At 45.2% G+C, this 20,901-nt stretch overlaps 1 protein-coding gene across 1 annotated transcript; it reads right to left on the reverse strand.

Moving 5' to 3' along the window:
• Positions 1-1,806: 1,806 nt before the first annotated feature.
• LOC122919846 (inter-alpha-trypsin inhibitor heavy chain H6-like) lies at positions 1,807-14,745 on the reverse strand. The gene is made up of 3 exons (XM_044269035.1): positions 14,433-14,745; positions 11,070-11,105; positions 1,807-1,965 (listed from the first exon to the last, which is right to left on the reverse strand). Exons 1-3 carry the CDS (start codon positions 14,574-14,576, stop codon positions 1,807-1,809), a joined length of 339 nt encoding a protein of 112 aa, XP_044124970.1. The 5' UTR covers positions 14,577-14,745.
• Positions 14,746-20,901: the final 6,156 nt, after the last annotated feature.

The raw sequence follows: 20,901 nt of genomic DNA on the forward strand, positions 1-20,901 counted from the left end.
CTTGCACCGTTTCTTTCCTCTTTTCTGTTTGTTCTTGGTCACTTTCCAAGCTGTGCTTCAAAGCACAAGGTTATTTTTTGAATTATTATTTTGCGGCCAAAATCAGCAAAGCGGTAAGAAAACGGCAGCAACCCTCTCCGCGTGAGGATTTTACAGCGACAGGCCTACTTACACTCTCACCAGCAGATCTAGACGGTTTATTATTGCCAGGCATGAGTGAATTCCTCAGGGGACACAATGTATCAATCTCATAGGCTCCTAAATGTACCCAAAAATTCACTTGTTAGAGAAGCAGTTTGTGCTCCAGAGCTGCTCTTCCTACACAGCAGCAACCCTCTCCAGATGAGGATATACAGCGACAGGCCTGCTTACACTCTCACCAGAAGATCTAAATGGTTTATTACTGTCAGGCATGAATACATTCTTGGGGATAAAGTGCACCTGTCTCATATGCTCCTAAATGCACAGAAGTTCACTTATTAGGGCATTAGTTTGTGCTCAAGAGCTGCTCTTCCTACAAAACAGAAACCCTTTCCACATAAGGATTATACAGCGACAGGCCTGCTTACTCTCTCACCAGCAGATCTAGGCGGTTTATTATTGCCATGCAAGGATGAATTCCTTAGGGGATGCAATGTATCAATCTCATGTGCTCCTAAATCAACAGAAGGTCACTTGTTAGAGCAGCAGTTTGTGCTTCAGAGCTGCTCTTCCAAAACCACAGCAAGCTTCTCCGTGTGAGGATTATACAGCAACAGGCCTACTTACACTTTATTAATGCCAGGCATGAGTAAATTCCTCAGGTATACAATGCATCAATCTCATATGCTCCCAAGTGCACAGAAGTTCACATTTTATGAGCAGCACTATGTGCTCCAGAGCTGATCTTCCTACTTGAACTAATTTCATTTTGAACTAATGGAACTGAATCTTCTGGTTCTGCAATCAACCAGTAAACAAGTATTCCCTCCTCCCTCCTTTTCGCCTCTCTCTGTTCGTCATCCATATTTTTACCAACCCTTACCTTGTGTCTTCTGAGTCTGCTTTAGGTGATAGAGAAGCTCTTCAGCTCTTCTGTCTGTTTTAGTAGCATTTAATAGGAAATAACAATATCTTTTCTATGAACTCCGTATTGTGTTGTTCCTCTGTTATTCGTCCTGGAAATGTATGACTAAATTAACTGCTGGGTGGTCTCATTCTCCTAGCCAATGGGTTTGGTCCCTGCATACTGTGTAAAGACACACTCTGTTGGAAAGTAGAATATATAACACCCAGAGGCAAATGTAGTCATAGATTTCAAGGAGGAATAATAGAGGAACCACACTATGCAGAGATCTAAGAAAAGGAATACAGGCATTTACTAAAACAGATATGTCAGAAGAGCCTAAGTATGTAGAAAGGTCCACTTCTTTGGGTATGTTCACATAATGCAAATACGACATGTATTTTCTACAGGATCTGTAGGTTATGGACCATGTGACGGACCATGTGATGAGCGCAGTGACGTCACCAAAGGTCCTTTTCCTCCCAGGTCCTCAAAGAAGAAGAAAAAAGACAAGCCGGGCTGCGCGAACAAGTGGATGAGGTGAGTTTAATTATTTTATGAATTAATTTACTGAATTTATTTTCCCGCAACGCACCCGCATCTTGTCCGGCCCTCACACGCGACGCCCGTGTGAAAGAGGCCTAAGGTTTCCATTCACTTCAGTAGAGGTTGCAGCCTGGGAGGAAAATCATGCAATTTTTGGAGAATTTGGTGACCCGATTTACAGAAATCTAGAATATATCAAAGAAGATTCCCACTACTTACAGCGTGAAATTAGATACGAATGCCGAGCTGGGTAACTCCAAATCAAAGATGGCCTCCTTAGATTCATCATGAGGGTTGACCATAACAGTCTGCACCTTGGTAAAAGCATAGCGGGACACTATGGTAGATTGGATGTGGAGACTGCTGATCGTCAACTAGGAGACAACAAATATATTAGTTATAATTATGCACATATATTAATACATAATTTAGTTTTTAGAGCAGCAGTGTGTTCTCCAGAGCTGTACCTTCCTACTATAATAGGGAACAGGAAGGAGCTTTTCAGACCCTGCTGCTTGGAGAGGTAACAAGTTAAGACACCCTACACAGCTCAGGAATGACTTGGCCAGTCGTATCATTGAACCTGCGTGCCACTGTGCGAATTGCAGGTATTATTGATAGACTACAGTTGCCAGCCAGATTCGAGAGAGAGAGAGTTTAGCAAGAGAGTGTAATCAGAAGGCCATTGCGTCTAGCACTGCCTAACTCATGCACAGTCATCTAGGAAAAAGGATTTGCACTGTGTACAGACTGTTGTTGGATGTACTACAACTCCTAATTTGCATTCAAGTAAAGAAGGAGATTTTATTTGTTGAACTGGGCCTGGTTACTGATTCCTACTACACCATTCGCTAGCCATTGTGTCGCATAGCGCCTACCACACCTTCTGCCAGGCCCACATACAACCACCAACATCAAGGGCACCCCAAACCACCTTCAGGCAGGAGCCCCAACTATTAGGAGTGCCGAGAGGGAAGAAAAGGTGCACCCTCCTTTTCACTGCACTGGACCTAGGGAGTGATGGCATGGGGGAGACCACTGTGACACATCCTCTAGTCGGGGCCACTACCACTCCGATCCTCCGTTCTGACTCTTTAGGTGCTTGCTGCAGATGCTGGATTTAGTAACCAGAGTAGTTGTAAAAAAATAAATGTCTCTTTTTAATACAGTACACAATGGGAGGTGTAGTACATCCAACGGTATCAAAACACAGTTCCAAGGCAAGTCACAGTGCTATGTCTGCATATAGGCAAACTGCAATGATGATAATAGGAGTAGTAGTCCCTGAGCTCCTTCTAAACACTTTACAACCTTTCCAAGATGATCACATGTGTGCAAAATTCTCAAAAATAGGTATTGCAGTTCCCACGGCGGGGTGCAAATCCTACAAACAGTCAGCCAACCTGTTATATAAGTGTGAACTGTGAAGTTAACTGTTAATCCTTCCACAAGCTGCAAAGTCTATAGCCGTAAACACTGAATGCGTTGCTAGCATGAACAGCCTTGTGATCATGTACAGTCTATGAACGTCTTCTCCAGCTTTCCCTCATGGATTGTTCTCTCAACAGGAATGATGTTTCTCCTGGAGCTGAACTGGCATCTGCCCTGAATGACAGGCAGAGCTAAACTGAAGTGGCTGATGCAATCCTAACTAAAAAGCTCAAGAGAAGAAAGCTAGGTCCCTCTGCTGAGTCAAAATGGCACCTACAGACAGCTTTTGGGAACACATACAAAGCGCAATACAAAACATTAATGGTTTTAGTAATGTACCAAATTGAACCCTTTGCAGGATCCCAGTTCTGGGTTACTGCAATTGCAACAAAGAGAAGAGGGGTAGGAGTATATTACTTTGTCTTAGAAAATGCTGGCATAAATATCCCCTGACTCTATAATAGATATTCACCAATCACAGAGGGTAGAGACCAGCTGGAGACTAAGGGTATGAACCCTTTTGCAATCAGTCTTTTCGACACAAAAGCATTATGTATGCAGCTCCTGTCCGCAATTCAGTTCCCCAAAAAAATAGAACATGTCTTATTCTTGTCCACAATTGCGGACAAGAATAGGCATATTCTATTAGTGCCGGCAATGTGCGGTCCGCAAAATGCGGAACGCACATTGCCGCTGTCCGTGTTTTGCGGATCTGCGGATCCGTGGATCCGCAAAACACGTTATAGACGTCTGAATGGAGCCCTATTCTATATTTTTCTGGAGCTGACATACGGATGCAGAAAGCACACAGATGATCAGAAAGACAGAACATCTCCTATACTTGGCAGCAAAATGCAGATCATGGACCCACTGAAGTCAAAGGGTTGGAAAATAAACGCGGATGTGACGCAGGCGATATCCGTTTTTTGCAGATCCACATTTTGCGGACTCGAAAATACCTACAGTCATGTGCGTGAGACCTAAGTGTGACACTGTATAGACTATCTCTTCAAATGTATGGAAGCCTCTCTAGCATTATCTGGGACATCTCTGACACAGTAAGCTGGCACATCTGGCACTGTAAGGGGCATCTCTGTTGTAGGCGTTCTGGAGGGCATGGCTAGAGAAAATGTTCATTTCTTCCACTTTCTGCAGTGACTGTTCCCCTGAATCTTTGCCTATTTTTGTCCTATAATGTCTTACGAGCCTCCTTAGCACAAAGTGCCATAGAAAGTGCTGCCCCTTTGCCTCCTAGAATCAGCCCTTTCTTTGGTGTCCATATGTTTAACCTGTCAGACAGCTGTCTATGGAGAAACGCATGAGAGTCCTGCAGCCTCCACTCTCCGGCGGCAGAGGAAGCATTAAACACCTGCTTCCTCCACCGTGACTTCATTACACACAGCCACTGGAAAATCATCTGCTTGTCCAAGGTCCTAAAGACTGAGGATTCTGACCTGCTGTTCCCTCAGGCTCTCCAGGGAACAAGGGAATATTTGATTTCACTTACTCCTATGTAACTGCCAGTCCTCACTGGCACACTGTTATTAGAATCCTGCACCAGGCTATAATCTGTAAATGTTGAGAACAGAGGGACTGTTACTGTTCACTGACGACCAGGGCTGGTCATAGGGGTATACAACCTGTGCAGTTGCACATATGGCCTGGCACTTGACCACGATGGTGGTTAAAGGAGTTTTACAGCCAAAAATTGGTGGCAATGGTCTCAGAGTGGCTTAAGAACATAAAGGAACCGATACTTCACTGATCTCCCGTCTCGACAAACAGGAAATGCTTGGAAATGCCCTCTCAGCCAATCACTGGTCACAGCAGTGACCCACCTCCAGGGCCGTCTTTAACAAGGGGCAAAAGGGGCAGCTGCCCTGGGCCCAGTTGCTCCTGGGGGGCCCAAGGCAGCTGCCTCTTAAACCCTGCTAGCCACTGCCCCGGGTGTCAGGCTGTCAGCTACACAGGGGGTGCTGCCAAGCCATGCCTGCCGGCACTCCAGGCAGCGTACTGTGAGAGCTTTGATTCTCTAGGACCTTAGATGACATCATCACCATGTGACCAGTAACCTAGCAATATTACTGGTCACATGGCTATGAGGTCATCAAAGGTCCTACCAGGAGTGTTGCTGTAGAAGTTTGCCTTAACTGTGGAGCTTTTTTTGTGAAGATTACATCAGAAAAAGGTGACGGCGCTGTTATGCTAATATACTGTAAACTACTGTATAGTGTGGGGGGCTGTATACTGTGTGGGGTGGTATACTGTATACTGTGGGTGCTGTATATTGTGGAGTGCTAGACTGTATATAGTGGGGGGCTGTATACTGTGGGTGCTGTATATTGTGGAGTGCTATACTGCTGTACTGTATAGTGTGGGGGGCTGTATAGTGTGGGGTGCTGTATTGTGTATAGTTTGGGGTGCTGTATACGGTGAGGAGCTATACTGCTCTACTGTATACTGTGAGGTGTTGTATACTGTGGGGTGCTGTATACTGTGGGGTACTGTATAGTGCGGGGTGCTATACTGCATACTGTGGGGTGCTGTATACTATAGGGTGCTATACTGCATACTGTGGGTTGCTGTATACTATAAGGTTCTATACTGCATACTATGGGGTGCTGGGGTGCACTGTAACACTAGGGTGAGCCGAGCCCTGGTCTCCTTCCTGCAGAGCGGTGCCCACTTCCAGCCTGAGCCCAGCTGCCCAGAGCACTGATCCTGAGCCGCTGGAGTCTTCAGAACTGGAAGTATTTACAGTAATTCCCTGTACTCTACCAGATGTGTGGATTTTTTGTGTGTGTGTGTGTGTGTGTGTGTGTGTTATGGTGGAGGGCGTGATTGCCTGCTAAGGTGTGGGAAGGCGGGATCCAGGGGGCCCAAGTAAATTTTTGCCCAGGGTCCAATCAATATTAAATACTGCCCTGCCTACCTCAGTCGGTGATTGGCTGAGTGAGCATTTCCTGTCTGCTGAAACGGGAGCAGGAAATGAAGGGCAGCATGGACCCACATAGGCAACTTCGAAATGGTAGCAACAAGGAATCGGTAAGAATGTCTGTTTCTTAGTCACTCTTCAACATATACATTCTGGGAATGCAGTAATATGTACAGTATATACTCAGTTAAACGTATAGCAGCTGACTGTAAATGTGACCCCATCATGTTGTGTGCTTCTCTACCTTCCTGATATGACACATTAGGATATTACTAGGCCTTTCATAAGTGTGGACTCTGGACATTAGTCCTTCCATACCAGGCAAAACTAATGGATGAGACACAGGGATACACATCGATGGCCTATCCACAGGATAGAACATCACTGTGTGATCAATGGACATCTAACAGCCTAGGTCCTAAACGATCGGCAGGACAAAAGGGATGCTAAGCTTGCTCGAACCTTACAATCCTGACAAAGTTTTTCCTGATACATCACCATATTCATAGACTGTGACTGTGCCACGTGGCGGTACAACCTCATTCAAGTCAAACAGAATAGGCTACCAAAGTATATTGCTGGAAAACCCCTTGAAGGAAAGAGCATACATTTCTCATCGGTGGAGAAACCTTACTGATCACAGTTAGTGATGGACAATGGGCCCATTTGACCCGTTGCTTGGAATTATTTTATATCCGTGATCCCTCGGGACTCATGTGACTCCCTGGCAGTAAGTATTTTATGGGTACCAATGGGTAAGTTCAACATGACCTTATGGAGTACTGTACTTTGGACCATCCTTTCTTTTTAGAAAGATAGTCAAGAGATACATTGATCACATGGAATCCTGCGGCTTGGACCATGAGAAACGAGCTTGGGGAGGAGACCAACAGAAACTGTTTTCCTGCAGCACCCCCACAGGGGAAATTAAGTATCACACAATTAATTAATAGGCTGGTCATGTAACGTTCCGATGTGCTGGGTCTCCCAGAGTAAGATATGCGCTTTGGAACCAATCTCCAATCGAGCAAGTCTTGAACTATGGAACCATGTCTGCTAATGCCTTCAATGGATATATACAAGGTTCCTTTGGCTATAAAGTCATAAGCTATTGAATATATTCACCATCCAGGTATCGAAATGGCAAGGATCGATTGATTATTTTACAGCCATGGGATGCTTGGATGATAAGCGGCTTCAAAATTATCAAAGGTTAGCTGACCACGTTCTGCATGTCTATTCATAGAGGACTGGGACAGTGGGAGACTTCAGTGATTGGGACTTTTATACTTCCATCAGGCGAGGACCGCAAGGTTGTCGTGTAAACATCCTGTCCACCTCACATTCTTGAAATGTTTCTCTTAGTTGAAGGGCGCACAGATCTTTGCAAGAGGTACTATATAATCAGTATGAGAGTCAGTACCGTATATGCATGCAAGATGGCAAGAGTAAAAGCAGTAATAATATGTCCGCCGATACATGTTGAGATGCTTAGGGAAAAAACATATTTCAGCGCTGATGTCACTTTAATCAAAGCTGATTATAAGTTCTTTGCTGGTTTGTAAAGATTGCATTCATCAGGAACATACATATTCTAGAGGAAGACCATAACATCAACCCCATACCCTATCCTGAATTAAATTGCATCACCATACCCCCTCATTCACCCGGTAATAAGTTCCATATTTGTCTGAGGATCCCCACGGACCTTGGGTCTTAGAGCATTGCCGAAATGGTCAGGTCATCTCTGGTGCATGTGGATAGTTAATCCCATCTCCATTCCTTAGAAATTGAGCTTGCATCCCTCTTCTGCAAAGGCCACATCCCATTTGCAAGGGGTTCTTATAATATGTTCCCGATAGCATCTCTTCTTGCACGTCAAAAATTGTAGAAAAAAAAAAATTCACCCTGGAAAAAGACCAGAATCCCAAAATAAGGAACATGCCCTTTATTTTGGGAGCTCAGTGTTTTCTTAGTAATGGTTAGGAGTCCCAAAGGTCAGACCTATTACACAAGTCATAAAATTTCAATATGGAAAGCAACCCCTTTAAACTCAAAAAGTTCCAGTATAAGGAGAGTCTATGGAATTCTCGCAGCTCCACTTTTTTCGGTGGATTTTATGTTTCCTAGTAGCCATCGTAATCCCTGTTTGGGTGACCACAGTTTGAGTACATGTGCAGAAATAGTCACAGTAATTCTGTCTATGTGTTCTGTCTGATGTACAAAAGTCTGCCTCTCCATACTACAAGATGTTACAGCAGTGGGTATGTAACCACTGTGTCAACCAACCGCTGTACAGAGATCTGGACTTCACTAAAGGGGTGCCACCAGGCCTCTACCTCCTGGAATAGTCCCAGTGTGGTTGACAGCTGACCCACAAGAGTCAGGGACAGAACTAGAGTACATGCGTATATGTGAAACAAGTCTGAGGTCACGGCTGGCAGCAGAGGGTCACTACGGTAAAGAGGCACAGGTCAGACAGCGGAGGGTCAGAAACCAGTAAACAGGCAGGGGTCAGTACATGGGCAGACAACAGGTACAAACACCTTAGCAAGGGACTAGCAAACTAGGAACATTATTGTTCAAGCAAGGAATGAGACAAACAGCTAGGCATATATACCAGTATACCAGCAGCTGATTAGCAATTGGAACAGCAGCTGAACAGAGCAAAATGAGGATTAACCCTTGCAGTACTGCAGCATGAGGGGAGAATCGATGAAGAAAGTTTCTAATATTCCCATAGGACACCGAAGCCCAGGTCACTGCTGGAGTGCTGGAATTGCAACAGACAAAGGGCGAGTGGAACAGCACCCATGTCTGTGGCGGACCTGAGAAGCCAACATAATACAGAGGAATGCTTCAGGCAACAGGAAGCACGGGAGGAACACATCATAAAACTTCAAGACGAGACAAGGAACATATAAGTCCAAGAAAGCCTTAAGGGTTAACTTTAAACTTATTGGGAGGCTTGAGGAAACAACTACTGTAGGTGTCATGGACACTCCCGTGACAGGGACAAGGAGATCAGAGAGACTGGCAACAAGTGGGTTAATCTGAATGCTTCCTTGTGGATCATTTGTGTCTGTGTTGTTTTGGTAATGACCACACCTCTGGCAGGTGTTGTTGGTTTGGTCATTTAACTTCCACTATTTATTACTGCTTACCCCTTTAAGGGGTGCGGTTTATTGCATCAGTTTCTGGACTCTGGGCTAGCTGGTTGTTGGTTCTCGGTTGAGCTCTTGGCACTGCCTTTGCTCCACGTGAAGTTAAGTGTCGTCTTTCCTATTTGTATTTTGTTTGTTGTATTCCCCTGTCTGTTGTATCCAGGCCTGTGGGAGACGCCTGTTCATCCTTCTGGTGGAGGAATAGGGTGTCTTAAGTCCTGTCACTATACCAGGGCCCTACAGGGTGTGTTAGGGCTCTAGGTTCCTGTGTATGAACTTTCCTACCATCAAGGTCAGTTCATACTGATAGTTAGTCAGGACTTTGATTAGGGTTATTCTAGGAGGTGACCTTCTCCTTTACCCTAGTTTCCAGGACTCGTTCTTATCCCCTTCCCTCCTGTGCTCGGTGTGGAGTTTTCCACCCACACTGCATCCATGACATAAGGGATGCTCAGGGGCGCAGCTATAGGAAGTGCAGAAATAGCAGTTGCAACCAGACCCTGGTACCTAAGGGGGTCCAAAAGCTCTCCTGCCACATTATAAATGTTGACTGTTACAGATTTACACCTCTGGAAAGGGTGTAGAGTGTAAAGGGGTGCCCCGGTGAGGACTTGTGGAGCACATAACTACTCCTTTCAAACAAACTGCCAGTGGAGTAACTGGTGACCACCAGTATGTTATGTTACGTGTGCTGAAATATGCCACCTATTGTGCTGGGCAGAGATTTATGTGTGAAGATGAAAGTGCATTTTATTGTGGGCACTGTGTTTTTGGGTGTATTGTGCCCTTAAGACCATAGCGGTGGTCATACGTGTGGATGCTGTAACATTGCTCTACACAAGTTAAGTCTTAGGCAAGCTCAGGTTATCAATCAGAGGAGCTCAGAGATCCTCATGGTCAGCGTACAGCTGTTGAGCCTAAGTGCACCTGTCACTAGTTAGCCAGCAGTGAGGAGGATCGAGGGTTGGAGTTGGGCCAGTGATAAAGGAAGAGATGGAGTTGCAGACCTCTGCCTTTGTTGTGGGCCTGCTCTGGACCGATGCCTCTGATTGGGCCTCTGGAGTAAGCACCTGCTCCAGGAGAGGAGACTGGTGCAGATAACGCAAGTGGATTGAGGCTACTTTTGGCCTGGAGACGGTAGAGTGGTTCCACCAGACCTGATACTCTGGAGTAAATGGTAGCCAGATATTGTGACCAACCAGCCTGCCAGGCCCTGCAACCGCCCGCTGTAAGTAAATTCAGGACTGTGCATGGTGGCGGGGCGGATTGGCCATAGACCTTACAGGGAAAATTCCCGGTGGGCTGATGCCAAGGGGGCCCCCTGAGTCCTCCTCACAGCTGGCCAGTGGAAGTTTTTGGGTATGTATTTTTTTTGCACTGCTGGGGTATTTTGTGATGGACTGTGGTATATGGCTCTGTTGGGGTGGTATAATGTGCCACAATATGGTATTGCTGGCCCTGCCTACTTGTGTTAGCCCTGCCTTCCATCAATTTGGACCCTACTACAAGACTTTTAGTATTTTTTTCAGGGCCACCTTAAGTTCCCAGTCCGCCCCTGAATGGTAGCCCTGTTAATAAGATGCCTGGTTCTAGAAGCTGTCCTGTTCCCAGCAGAAAATGACTTTGGAGTTTAGAGACTGTCCCAAAACTGTTAGCAACTGCCAAGCTCTGTGCCACAATACTATGTGTAACCATGAAGTTTGTGACCTCTGGAAGAGTTCACAACCATAAGCTTGTTGCCTTGTTGCCTCCATCTGGATCTGGGCCGAGTCTGTGTGAGTCACTGCGCCATCCTTGAGTGGGATACCGTGTAGAGGTCATGGGCTACCCCCATATTTCTGACCTTCTTACATAGGGACAACATATGTTCTTTCTCCCAGGATCTTAAGAGATCAGTATGAAGTCATACGTCTACTGAAGAAGATTCTTCTTCTTTTTTCTCTCTTACCTCAGTCTTGGTTGCTCGGATCTGACGCTTGAATCTCTATTGGAAAAAAAAGAGGCAACATTTTTAAAATTTTTGTAAAATTTTTCATCATGAGTATTAGTATTACATTAACATTTTAACGGGAATTACATTCTTTTATGCCAGTATTTTTGTGGACACACATGACAGCTGGTTTGTCTTATTTGTCCCAATTTTGGTGCCATAGTTCGTACCCATAAATATCAACTGCGAGCCCAAATCTCATCTATTTCCTTTTTTTCTCTTTTTTTTTTTTTTAAAGCCCCTTGCGGCCGCTCAGAAGTTGTTACTTGTAAACACAACTTTGCAAAGCTTGGGAATCTGCCAGAAAATAATTTGCAATACTCAAGAGATAGAGAAGTAAAAGCTCCAGTTACAAACTCCTCTGCCGACAAAGCTGCCTAAAAGACCTAGGAGAAAGTGGAATTTTGTTTTATATTTTCAAAAATTTTAAACCGACCCAAATGTTCAAACTTTTCGTATCTTCTAACCACAGGAATATATCATGTAACTTGTGCTAGTTGTGTTAGTAGATAATACACTGTATTACCTAAGAGTAGACTATGTCTAACCCCAAAGGACAACCATTAGAATTCCCAGGGCCCCTCAAAGCTAAATGGTATGGACTCTCTGCGATACCTCAGATAAGCAATTTGCCTTTTACAACCTCTTATTAAAGGGGTTTTCCCGGAGTTAAATATTGATGACCTATCTTCAAGATCCGACACTGCGGCCACTTCACTGTATACCAACCACAGCACTAAATTGAATGGAACAGCTGCAGAAAGACCAAGTGATTAATAAATGTAATATCACAGGTCACAGGCCCAAAGAAGAGGTTGCATGGCACATCCCTTTAATAATTTCTAAAATAAACTGAATGAGAGCTTTATAAATCTGTTTGCAGTGAGCAACCTCTAGTGGCGTCTACTGTCAGGCAGAATTTTATTTTTTCACTCCAGCTTTGGGGCTGCTTTCCTAGAGGTAGACTGGCAGGCAGGACCCTGACTGTCTCTCCTGCACTGCTCTGGTGGTGGCTCTGTGCTTTATAAATGCTTCCTAAAACAATATCTGTCTCTAATTCCTGGCAGCTACTTTGTTTACTCCTCCTGCATAGCTACTACTTCTCCACTCTTCCTTCTACCAACCTGCTCCTTCTCTTGTCTCCTACCTAGTTGCTCCTCCTCTTCTCCACCTTTTCTCCTGCCTTTTATCTCCATCTTCTACCAACCTGCTCCTTCTCTTGGCCTCCTGCCTAGTTGCTACTTCTCTTGCCCTCCTGGCTGGTTGCTCCTCCTCCACCTTTCCTCCTGCTTTTATCTCTGTCTTCTACCAACCTGCTCCTTCTCTTGCCCTCCTTACTAGTTGCTCCTTCTCTTGCCCTCTTGCCTAGTTACTTCTTCTCTTGCCCTCCTGCCTAGTTTTTTCTTCTCTTGCCCTCCTGACTAGTTGCTCCTTCTCTTGCCCTTCTGACTAGTTGCTCCTTCTCTTGCCTAGTTACTTCTCTTGCCCTCCTGCCTAGTTTTTTCTTCTCTTGCCCTCCTGTCTAGTTGCTCCTTCTCCTTTCCACCTTTCCAGCTGCCTTTTATCTCCTACTTCTTCTACCAACCTGCTCCACCTCTTGCCTAGTTGCTCCTTCTCTCGTCCACCTTTCCTGCTGCTCTTTATCTCCTACTTGTACCAACCTACTCCTTCTCTTGTCCTCATGCCTAGTTGCTCCTTCTCATCTCCACCTTTCCTGCTGCCTTTTATCTCCTGCTTCTTCTACCGAACTGCTCCTTCGTTTGTGCTCCTGCCTAGTTGCTCCTTCACCTTTCCTGCTGCCTTTTATCTTCTACTTGTACCAACCTGCTCCTTCCTAGTTGCTTCTTTTCTCCTCCACCTTTCCTGTCCTCCTTCTTCTGCCAATTTTATCCTTCTATTCTGCTCCTGTCTAAATGTTTCTTCTCAATAGTGACTGATGTGAATCTTCTCTTTTATAAATTTTTCTGCAAGAGCTGAATGTCACATAAAGCTGGGAATGGGCCAAAATATGTGCACAGGTAAGAGCTGTGGCCATAGGGGTGACCTTCATGTGGCTTGGAACTGATGGCAGCTGCAGAGCCTACTGTGCACCAATAAATTTGGCACATAATAACAGTAATGTGATTGCCAGTTGATGCCAGGTACAATCATACTTGGGTCAGGCTCATAACCAACTATATTGGTATTACTATAATTCTAATAATTGAAGTGGACACCGTGGCACTTTGCCCTGAAAGCTGAGTCCAAGGTAAATACTGATGGTAATCTAAGAGGGCACCTAAGGGGTTCAGATATTCACAAGGCTTCATGTTCACTGATTCACTGGCTGGATTGCTAAATCTATTAATAATGCCATGTACTACTCCCCCATCAATGTAAAGGTCATATAGTAAAAGCCCCCTACTGTATTACATAACTCTTATGCCTCCTTGTGCTCATAAGCATAGTGGGCATTTCATATCGTTGGTGGTTCGCTTTGGACAACCCCCTTTTGTTTGTAGGGCCCCACTGCTGCAACCCCCGGCTATCCACTGTAGTCCTTGGGTGAACCAAGCAGAATGTGTTTAAGTTCCCTGCAGCGCCACCTTAGGAGAAATGAAACATTACACAGATCTCCCTTAAAACCAATGGGCTGACTGTGTAATGTAGACATGACAGGTCCTACAGGGCAAGATAACTCTTGTAGGCTCTTGTAGCTTCTAATGTGGGTCCTGACACAAGGGGACCTCCATCCATAGAATAAAAAGGAACTGAAAAAACAGACAACCCTCTTTAATACTAGATATAAATAATGCAACATTTTGACCCACTGCAAAAATAACAGTATCCAGCAAAGAAATATTCCAAAAACTAATCCAAAATGGACCAGACCATTACTGTTTATGACACTAGCTACACTGTAGGACAGGGATGTGAAACGCGTGGCTCTCCGGCTGTTGCAAAATTACAACTTCCACCCTGCCCAGACAGCCTACAGCTATAAGGGCATGCTGGGAGTTGTAGTTTTGCAACAGCTGGAGGGCCATGAGTTTGGCATTACTGCTGTAGGATATCAGAGAAGTTGCCAGGAGACATGGATATGTATACAGTTCATCTTATACTATTATGGCTATAGAAAATTATGGTGAAGACACACCAATGGCTGTCATCTCTCAACTGCTATCATAAAACCTTAAAAAAAAAAATCCATAATCCCAAATTGCATTTTTGCAACACAACCCCAAAAATTGTGAAAAAAACCCCATTCCCCACATGATTGCAGTTCAGTATATCTGTTGTACCCAGCAGAAGGTCATGACAGAGAGTTCCAGGTTGACTTACCTTCACGTAGGGACTCGTTGGGCTCCTCTGATCAGTGAATGACAGGTCCATCAGGAACAGGAGCACCATCAGTAGAAAATAAGTTCTTGATAAGTTTCCCATAGCAGACATTGAAAAATTGCTGGTGAAACATCTAAGGAGCATCACTAGGAAGACTCTGCTCGTTGACTTCACTCCGTACGGATGGACTTTCCTTTGCACTTTTAAACCTAGAGCATTTTTTCTTTTGGGTGTTAAGGTCTATAAAAGATGCATTCATTCCTTTACAAGCCATGATTGTCCAGATGAGTTAGACTTGGGACGCTTAATTGGAGACAGGCCAACTTCTTCCAAAACCTCCCCCCCCCCCTGCACTAAATGAAACCAAAATATTCTGAAGTTTAGCCCAGTTTCAGAAGTGTGTCAATAGCTCTTTAAATAAAGTCGAATGCAGCCCCGGACATCAAAGAGTCAGAGGGGAGGTAGACAGCTAAAAGATGTATTTACCCATTTACTGCTGGGTCAAAGCTGACAACTGCCCTAGCTAATATTCAGGAGATTAGTGGTCGCAACCTCTTCACAAGGTGACCTATCCAAACCACCCTCATCCACCTCCATACTCTCCGGAAATCTTCTAAAACTTTCTTTAGTATTTTTAGATACGTTTGTTCCTGTGGAAAAAGGCTGTTTAAGCCATAAAAAACAACAAAAAAAACCAAAACCCCTTCTGACAGGTTTTATTGGGTTATCCCACACACTACAAATATAGATGTGCTTTGCAAGAGCCCTCTGGAGGTGTGGCTTCAACCCACTCACCAGAGGTGTAACACCCCAGAGGTGCATTACCACTTATGCACCCTGCTACTGTCTCCTATGGTTAACCACGTGTCAGCCTATGTATTAATTTCTAGGTCCTGAAAAATGTGTATTCATATTTCTTATTATGTAACTGTTTACATGTAATGTGCCTGGATCAACAGCAGGTGGCAGCAAATATGACAGAGCTACAGGTACATAGAATGGAGCCTTCTCTTCCATTCTAACACCCCCCTCTGTGGTGTGGTGGGCGTGTCCCACTGCCTGCAGGAAGGGTGGAGACCAGTCCTAGTCAGTCTAGCTTACCCCCTGCTAGGGGAAGGTCTATCTTACCCCCTGCTAGGGTAAAGTTCTAGCATACCCCTTGCTAGGGGAAGGTCTAGCTTACCCCCTGCTAGGGGAAGGTCTAGCTTACCCCCTGCTAGGGGAAGGTCTCGTTTACCCCCTGCTAGGGGAAGGCAGCAGGTGCACGTCCCTGTTGGACGAGCCCTGTATAGGCCAGCTGGAGCGCCTTCAGCTCAGCTGGATATGGAGGCAGAAGATGGAAGCCTCTGAAGCCAGGAGTGAAGTTTCCTGGACCAGTTTAGAGACAGATTACAGAAAGGAGTTGCAGCCCACAGCTAAAGCTAAGTTATACAACCAGCCTGCAAGCACAGCAGAGCCAGAGAGCAACAGATGTAGCAGAGAGGAGTTTACCTGCCACAGTTAATGCCAAAGCCTGCTGGAACCAAGATAAAGTCTGCACATTGTTTGGAGAAACGTTTATTCAAGTAAAGCTGTTATCAACTTCATCACAAAGTCTGGACTCAATTTATTTCTTCATCCCCTTCATCCCCTACCCCCTTGCTCTGCTTCAGACGACAACGCCTGGGGTACCAGCATATCCAGGTAGGAGCACCGTGACACGTGCACAAAACATTAAGGGACATTTAGGCTGCCCTACACCACTCTGGCATTCCTACACCTGGGTACCACCTACTACATCACTAAAAGGGGCCCTGTGCCCTTGTTGCTTCGCTGCAACTGGCATCACGACAAACATGTACTTTAAGGGACCCCTTGCCGTGCATCCGACGCTACTGCAGAGGCAATAAAAGCAAAGGTTTGAAAAAAGTTGAGATGAGAAAAACAGGGCTGCTTTCTTCCAGAAACAGCGCCACTACTGTACATGGTCTATGTTTGGTATTGCAGCTTAGTCCAGAATCGGGATAAACCAGACATGAAGTATGGACAAAAGTGGTGCCGTCTCTTTAACAACCAGAAACTTGCTTTATTGATTTAAAGGGGCTTACCAGGATGACTCTGGTTTTTAACAGATATGTTCATGTACTCTCCTGACCTGTTTTCAGCATGTAAACCAATCATGGTGGTTTGTTTCCCTTCTGTATGTAGCACTTCCTGTTGCTGTATCCAACCAAACCCATGATGCACTTCTCCTTCCTCTGTCACAGCCCCTAACCATGCCCAGCTAGTTTCTAGCTCCTCCCACTGAGCTATTTACATAGGCACTCCCCTATCACTGACACACCCACGTGGACAGGACATCACAGGAAATAGGAAAGAGCTGCATGGACATGGTCATGTGACCACGGCCCAGAATGAGAAGAAATACATTACAAAATGACAGCGACCTCCATAAAGGATTACTTTAAAGGATGTTGATCCAAACTGGAAAACCCCTTTAAGGAGAATCTGTCATCATAAACATGCAGCCCAATCTACAGGCAGTATGTTACAGTTTTGTGTGAAAAGATTCAGTAAAACTTATATCTATGCAGTGACATCTCTGCTCTTTCCATGTTTAGGAGTCCAGTGGGCGGTCCTATTAGTGAGGACTATGTACAGAGATGACTCAATCACTTTTAGCACCGCCCACTGGACTCCTAAGCATAAAAAGAAGGGGATTTCAATGGGTAAATTACAAGTTCTACTGAACATTTTCCTACAAATCCATACATCAATCTGCTCAGCTCCTCCTTCTCTATAACATACTGGATGCTCATGGTGACAGGTTCCCTTTAAATCCTCCATAATAAGTGTTAATGTACCTTCAGGATCATTATCCTTGGAAACGGGCTTCTTTGTAAATTACAAGGTCTTTCATTTATTGCACAAGGCTGTTTACCGCGTAGCCTCCAGAGTAGGAAGTTCAGTGACTCAGATGTTGACCAATGCTATTAATAAAGACGTTTTTCACATTTAGAAACCCAAGAGGAAAGGCTTGGTCTGTCGGTTTTAGGACATTTTCAGGACTTTATAGTAGGACCTGGCATTCCCTCTTAGGCCTCTTTCACACGGGCGTCCCGGATTTGCTCCGGATGCGTTGCGCGCGCATTGCGGGAAACCCGCGGGGGGAAGCACGCAGTTGCAGTCAGTTTTGACTGCGATTGCGTTCCGATGTTCAGTTTTTTCCACGCAAGTGCAATGCGTTTTGCACGCGCGTGAGAAAAATCGGAATGTGGTACCCGGACCTCTTCACTGAAGTTCGGGTTTGGGTTAGGTGTACTTATAATATAACATGGTTATAAGGGAAAATAATAGCATTCTTAATACAGAATGCTTACTAAAATGTGGCTTGAGGGGTTAAAAAATAAAAAAATTATTAACTCACCTCATCCTCTTGTTCGCGCAGCCGGCATCGTCTTCTTTCTTCTTCTTTCAGGACCTGCAAAGGGACCTTTTGATTACGTAATCGCGCTCACCACCTGGTGAGTGTAGTGACGTCAGCGCAGGTCCTGCTAAATGAAGATAGAAGGATCTTCTATTTTTATACAGCAGGACCTGCGCTTACGTCATCAAAGGTCCTTTTGCAAACAATGCTTTATTGTTGTACATTTCTACAATAAAAATGATCTGATTTAAAAAAAAAAAAAAAAGGTCCTTTTGCAGGTCCTGAAAGAAGAAGAAAGAAGACGATGCCGGCTGCGGGAACAAGTGGAGGAGATGCTTTAGAAGGCAACGGCGCTCCTGTGCACTGCGGCCTTCTCCAGCTTAGCCTAGGCCATGTAAATGCCACGTTCATCGGAGTGAATGGGGCTGAGCTGCGATACCAAGCACGGCCACTATACACGGTATGGCGCCGTGCTTGATGAGTAGTGTTGCCAACCAGAATTTTTTTTTTTTCTGGACAACTTATCACAAAATCACGGACAGCCAACATTTTTTATGGACAAACTGGAAAACCATAATTAGTGATCAAGTTTATAAGCAATCCATATACTTATAAGAACTCCTTACCTGCATTTACTGTGAGCTGTAAAATGATGATAATTACCACCGAAATAATCTAGTCCAGTACTTCCAGCCTAAAAAAAAAAAAAAAAAAAAAAAAAAAAAAAAAAAAAAAAATCACGAACACATCCAATTTGGTTCACGGACACAGAAAAACTATTTTACGGACTGGCCAGAAATTTCATGGCAACCCTGTTGGTAAGCTGAGAGAAGGCTGCCATGCTACGAGGGCGCTGGTGCCTTCACAAACAGATGAGCGGCGGGGGTCATGGGTGTCGGACCCCTTCCGATCAGATACTGATCATAGGTCATCAGTATAAAAGTCTCAGAAAAGGCCTTTAAAAGAAACATGCACCCTCAGCTGAGCCAAGTGTGCATGTCTACAGTAGACTCGTCTACAGAAGAATCTTATGAGACATTTTTCCACCTCTGCTTCCCTGCCAATCACTCTCATCATCTCTACTCGCCAGACAGCGTGGGCCTATGAGCTGCTCGCTGCCCATGGGCGTTAATCACCCGTAGAAGTTCAGCTTCCATTTACTTAAAGCTCTTTTGTTCATTGCCCAAATGTTATAATTAGAGGAGCTCATCCGGGATGATGGGACAATAATGCTATATATTGTAAAGAGGTTAATGAGTGCGGTTCATTCATTCAGATGTTGTCCTCAGCCCTTCAGCCGTCATGTCAATGAATAGCCCTCCGTACCCTCAGCTCTAAGTGAATCAGTGGGAATATGTCTCTTCTTGATGGGCACAAGGGGAAGCGGTGCAGAATAAAGTTATTGTAGAGTATTCATTAAAAAAGGATTGCATTGATCAGCTGTTTTTGGGCTGCCGCCGCGCCGAGGGCTGCCAGGGTGCAGAGCGGAAGGAGAAGACTCCATACACTGTTTAAAGGGGTATTCCCATCTTAGACAATAGGGGCATATCGCTAGGATATGCCCCCATTTTCTGATATGGCGGGTCCCACCGCTGGGACCCGCACCTATATCGAGAACGGAGCGGGGAGCGCTGTGGCTGGAGGACCCCAGATTTCTCGGGGTCCATCCACCACCAAGCGCTAATCCCCGCCTCTCCAATAGAAGTGAATGGGAGCGTGCCGTGCATGTGCGGCCCATGCATCCCATTCATTTCTATGGGGCAGACGGCAATAGCCGAGCCAGCACTCGGCTATTTTCGGTGGCCCCATAGAAATGAATGGATGCACAGTGCGCTCTCCTTAACTTTCGGGGCTCCGTTCTCGATATAGGTGCGGGTCCCAATGGTGGGATCCGCACCTATAAGACAATGGGGGCATATGTGATATGCCCCCATTGTCTGAGATGAGAAAACCCCTTTAATTAAAGCTCAGTTGCCGTTCACTTGAATGTAAGCTGAGCTGCAGTACCCTGGCACGGCCACTACACAGTGTATGGCGCTGTCTGCCTCCAGCTCCACACGCTGTAAAGCCTCCGGCACCGCGGAAGCCTGAAACTACAGATCGGTGGGAGTACCAGGTGTCGAATCCTCACCGATCTGATATTGACGACTTATCCGGAGAATAGGTCATCAATATCTCTAAACTGGAGAACCCCCTCAATCGTCCGTCCAATGTATAGTTTCCGGAAACAGTTTATCTGTGGTGGTCAGGGGCGTAGCTATAGGGGGTGCAGAGGTAGCAGTCGCTACCGGGCCCAGGAGCCTGAGGGGCCCAAAGACCCTTGTACTGCATAAGAAGACACACAAAGCACTGAGGGAAGGGGGGCCCAAGCCTAACTCTTGCACCAGGGCCCATGAGCCTTTAGCTACGCCCCTGGTGGTGGTGCCAGATATTCTGATATTGATCAATATCTAAGTCCCAGAAAAACCCGTTCTACTATACTTGTACTTCTAAGTTAATAGGGGGGCTTGTTTAAGACCCTTATCTATAAGCCAGAGCAAAGAGAGGTTGCAAAGAGTGTCTCTTGCTTTGGAGGACCCAGCTTGTCCATGCTTTGAATGGTCAGCCCACTGATTTAAAAGAAAATTTAGTAATACTTCATTTCACCAGTGGTGGCACTGCAGGAAAAATACACACTCGCTGCAGGGTAAATGAACATCGATTATAGCTGATCGCTAGAGGGACTGAAAGAACACCCAGTGATTAGTCTAGTGTCCAGAGACCATTCTAATAAAAAGGGACTACCCAATGCAGACCAGCCCTTTAATGGCGGTGTATGTACAATCCGATTATCAAAACTAACTCTCATGGTCCATTTTATAGTTAAATGTTGCGTTCACTTTGTGAGCCCCCTCTATGTTATACGGACCCACTGCGTACATTTTACGGTCAGCTGCCTGTGAGTTATGGACATTCCCCCTCTGGCTCATCCTCCGCTATAGCTCTGTCACATAGCGGCCCTGCTAGGAAAATAATGATGTCATTTGTCCATGAACTGTGAATGGAAGTCTTTTCAAAACATTG

Source organism: Bufo gargarizans, chromosome 9 (assembly GCF_014858855.1).
Source record: "Bufo gargarizans isolate SCDJY-AF-19 chromosome 9, ASM1485885v1, whole genome shotgun sequence".
NCBI lineage: Eukaryota > Metazoa > Chordata > Amphibia > Anura > Bufonidae > Bufo > Bufo gargarizans.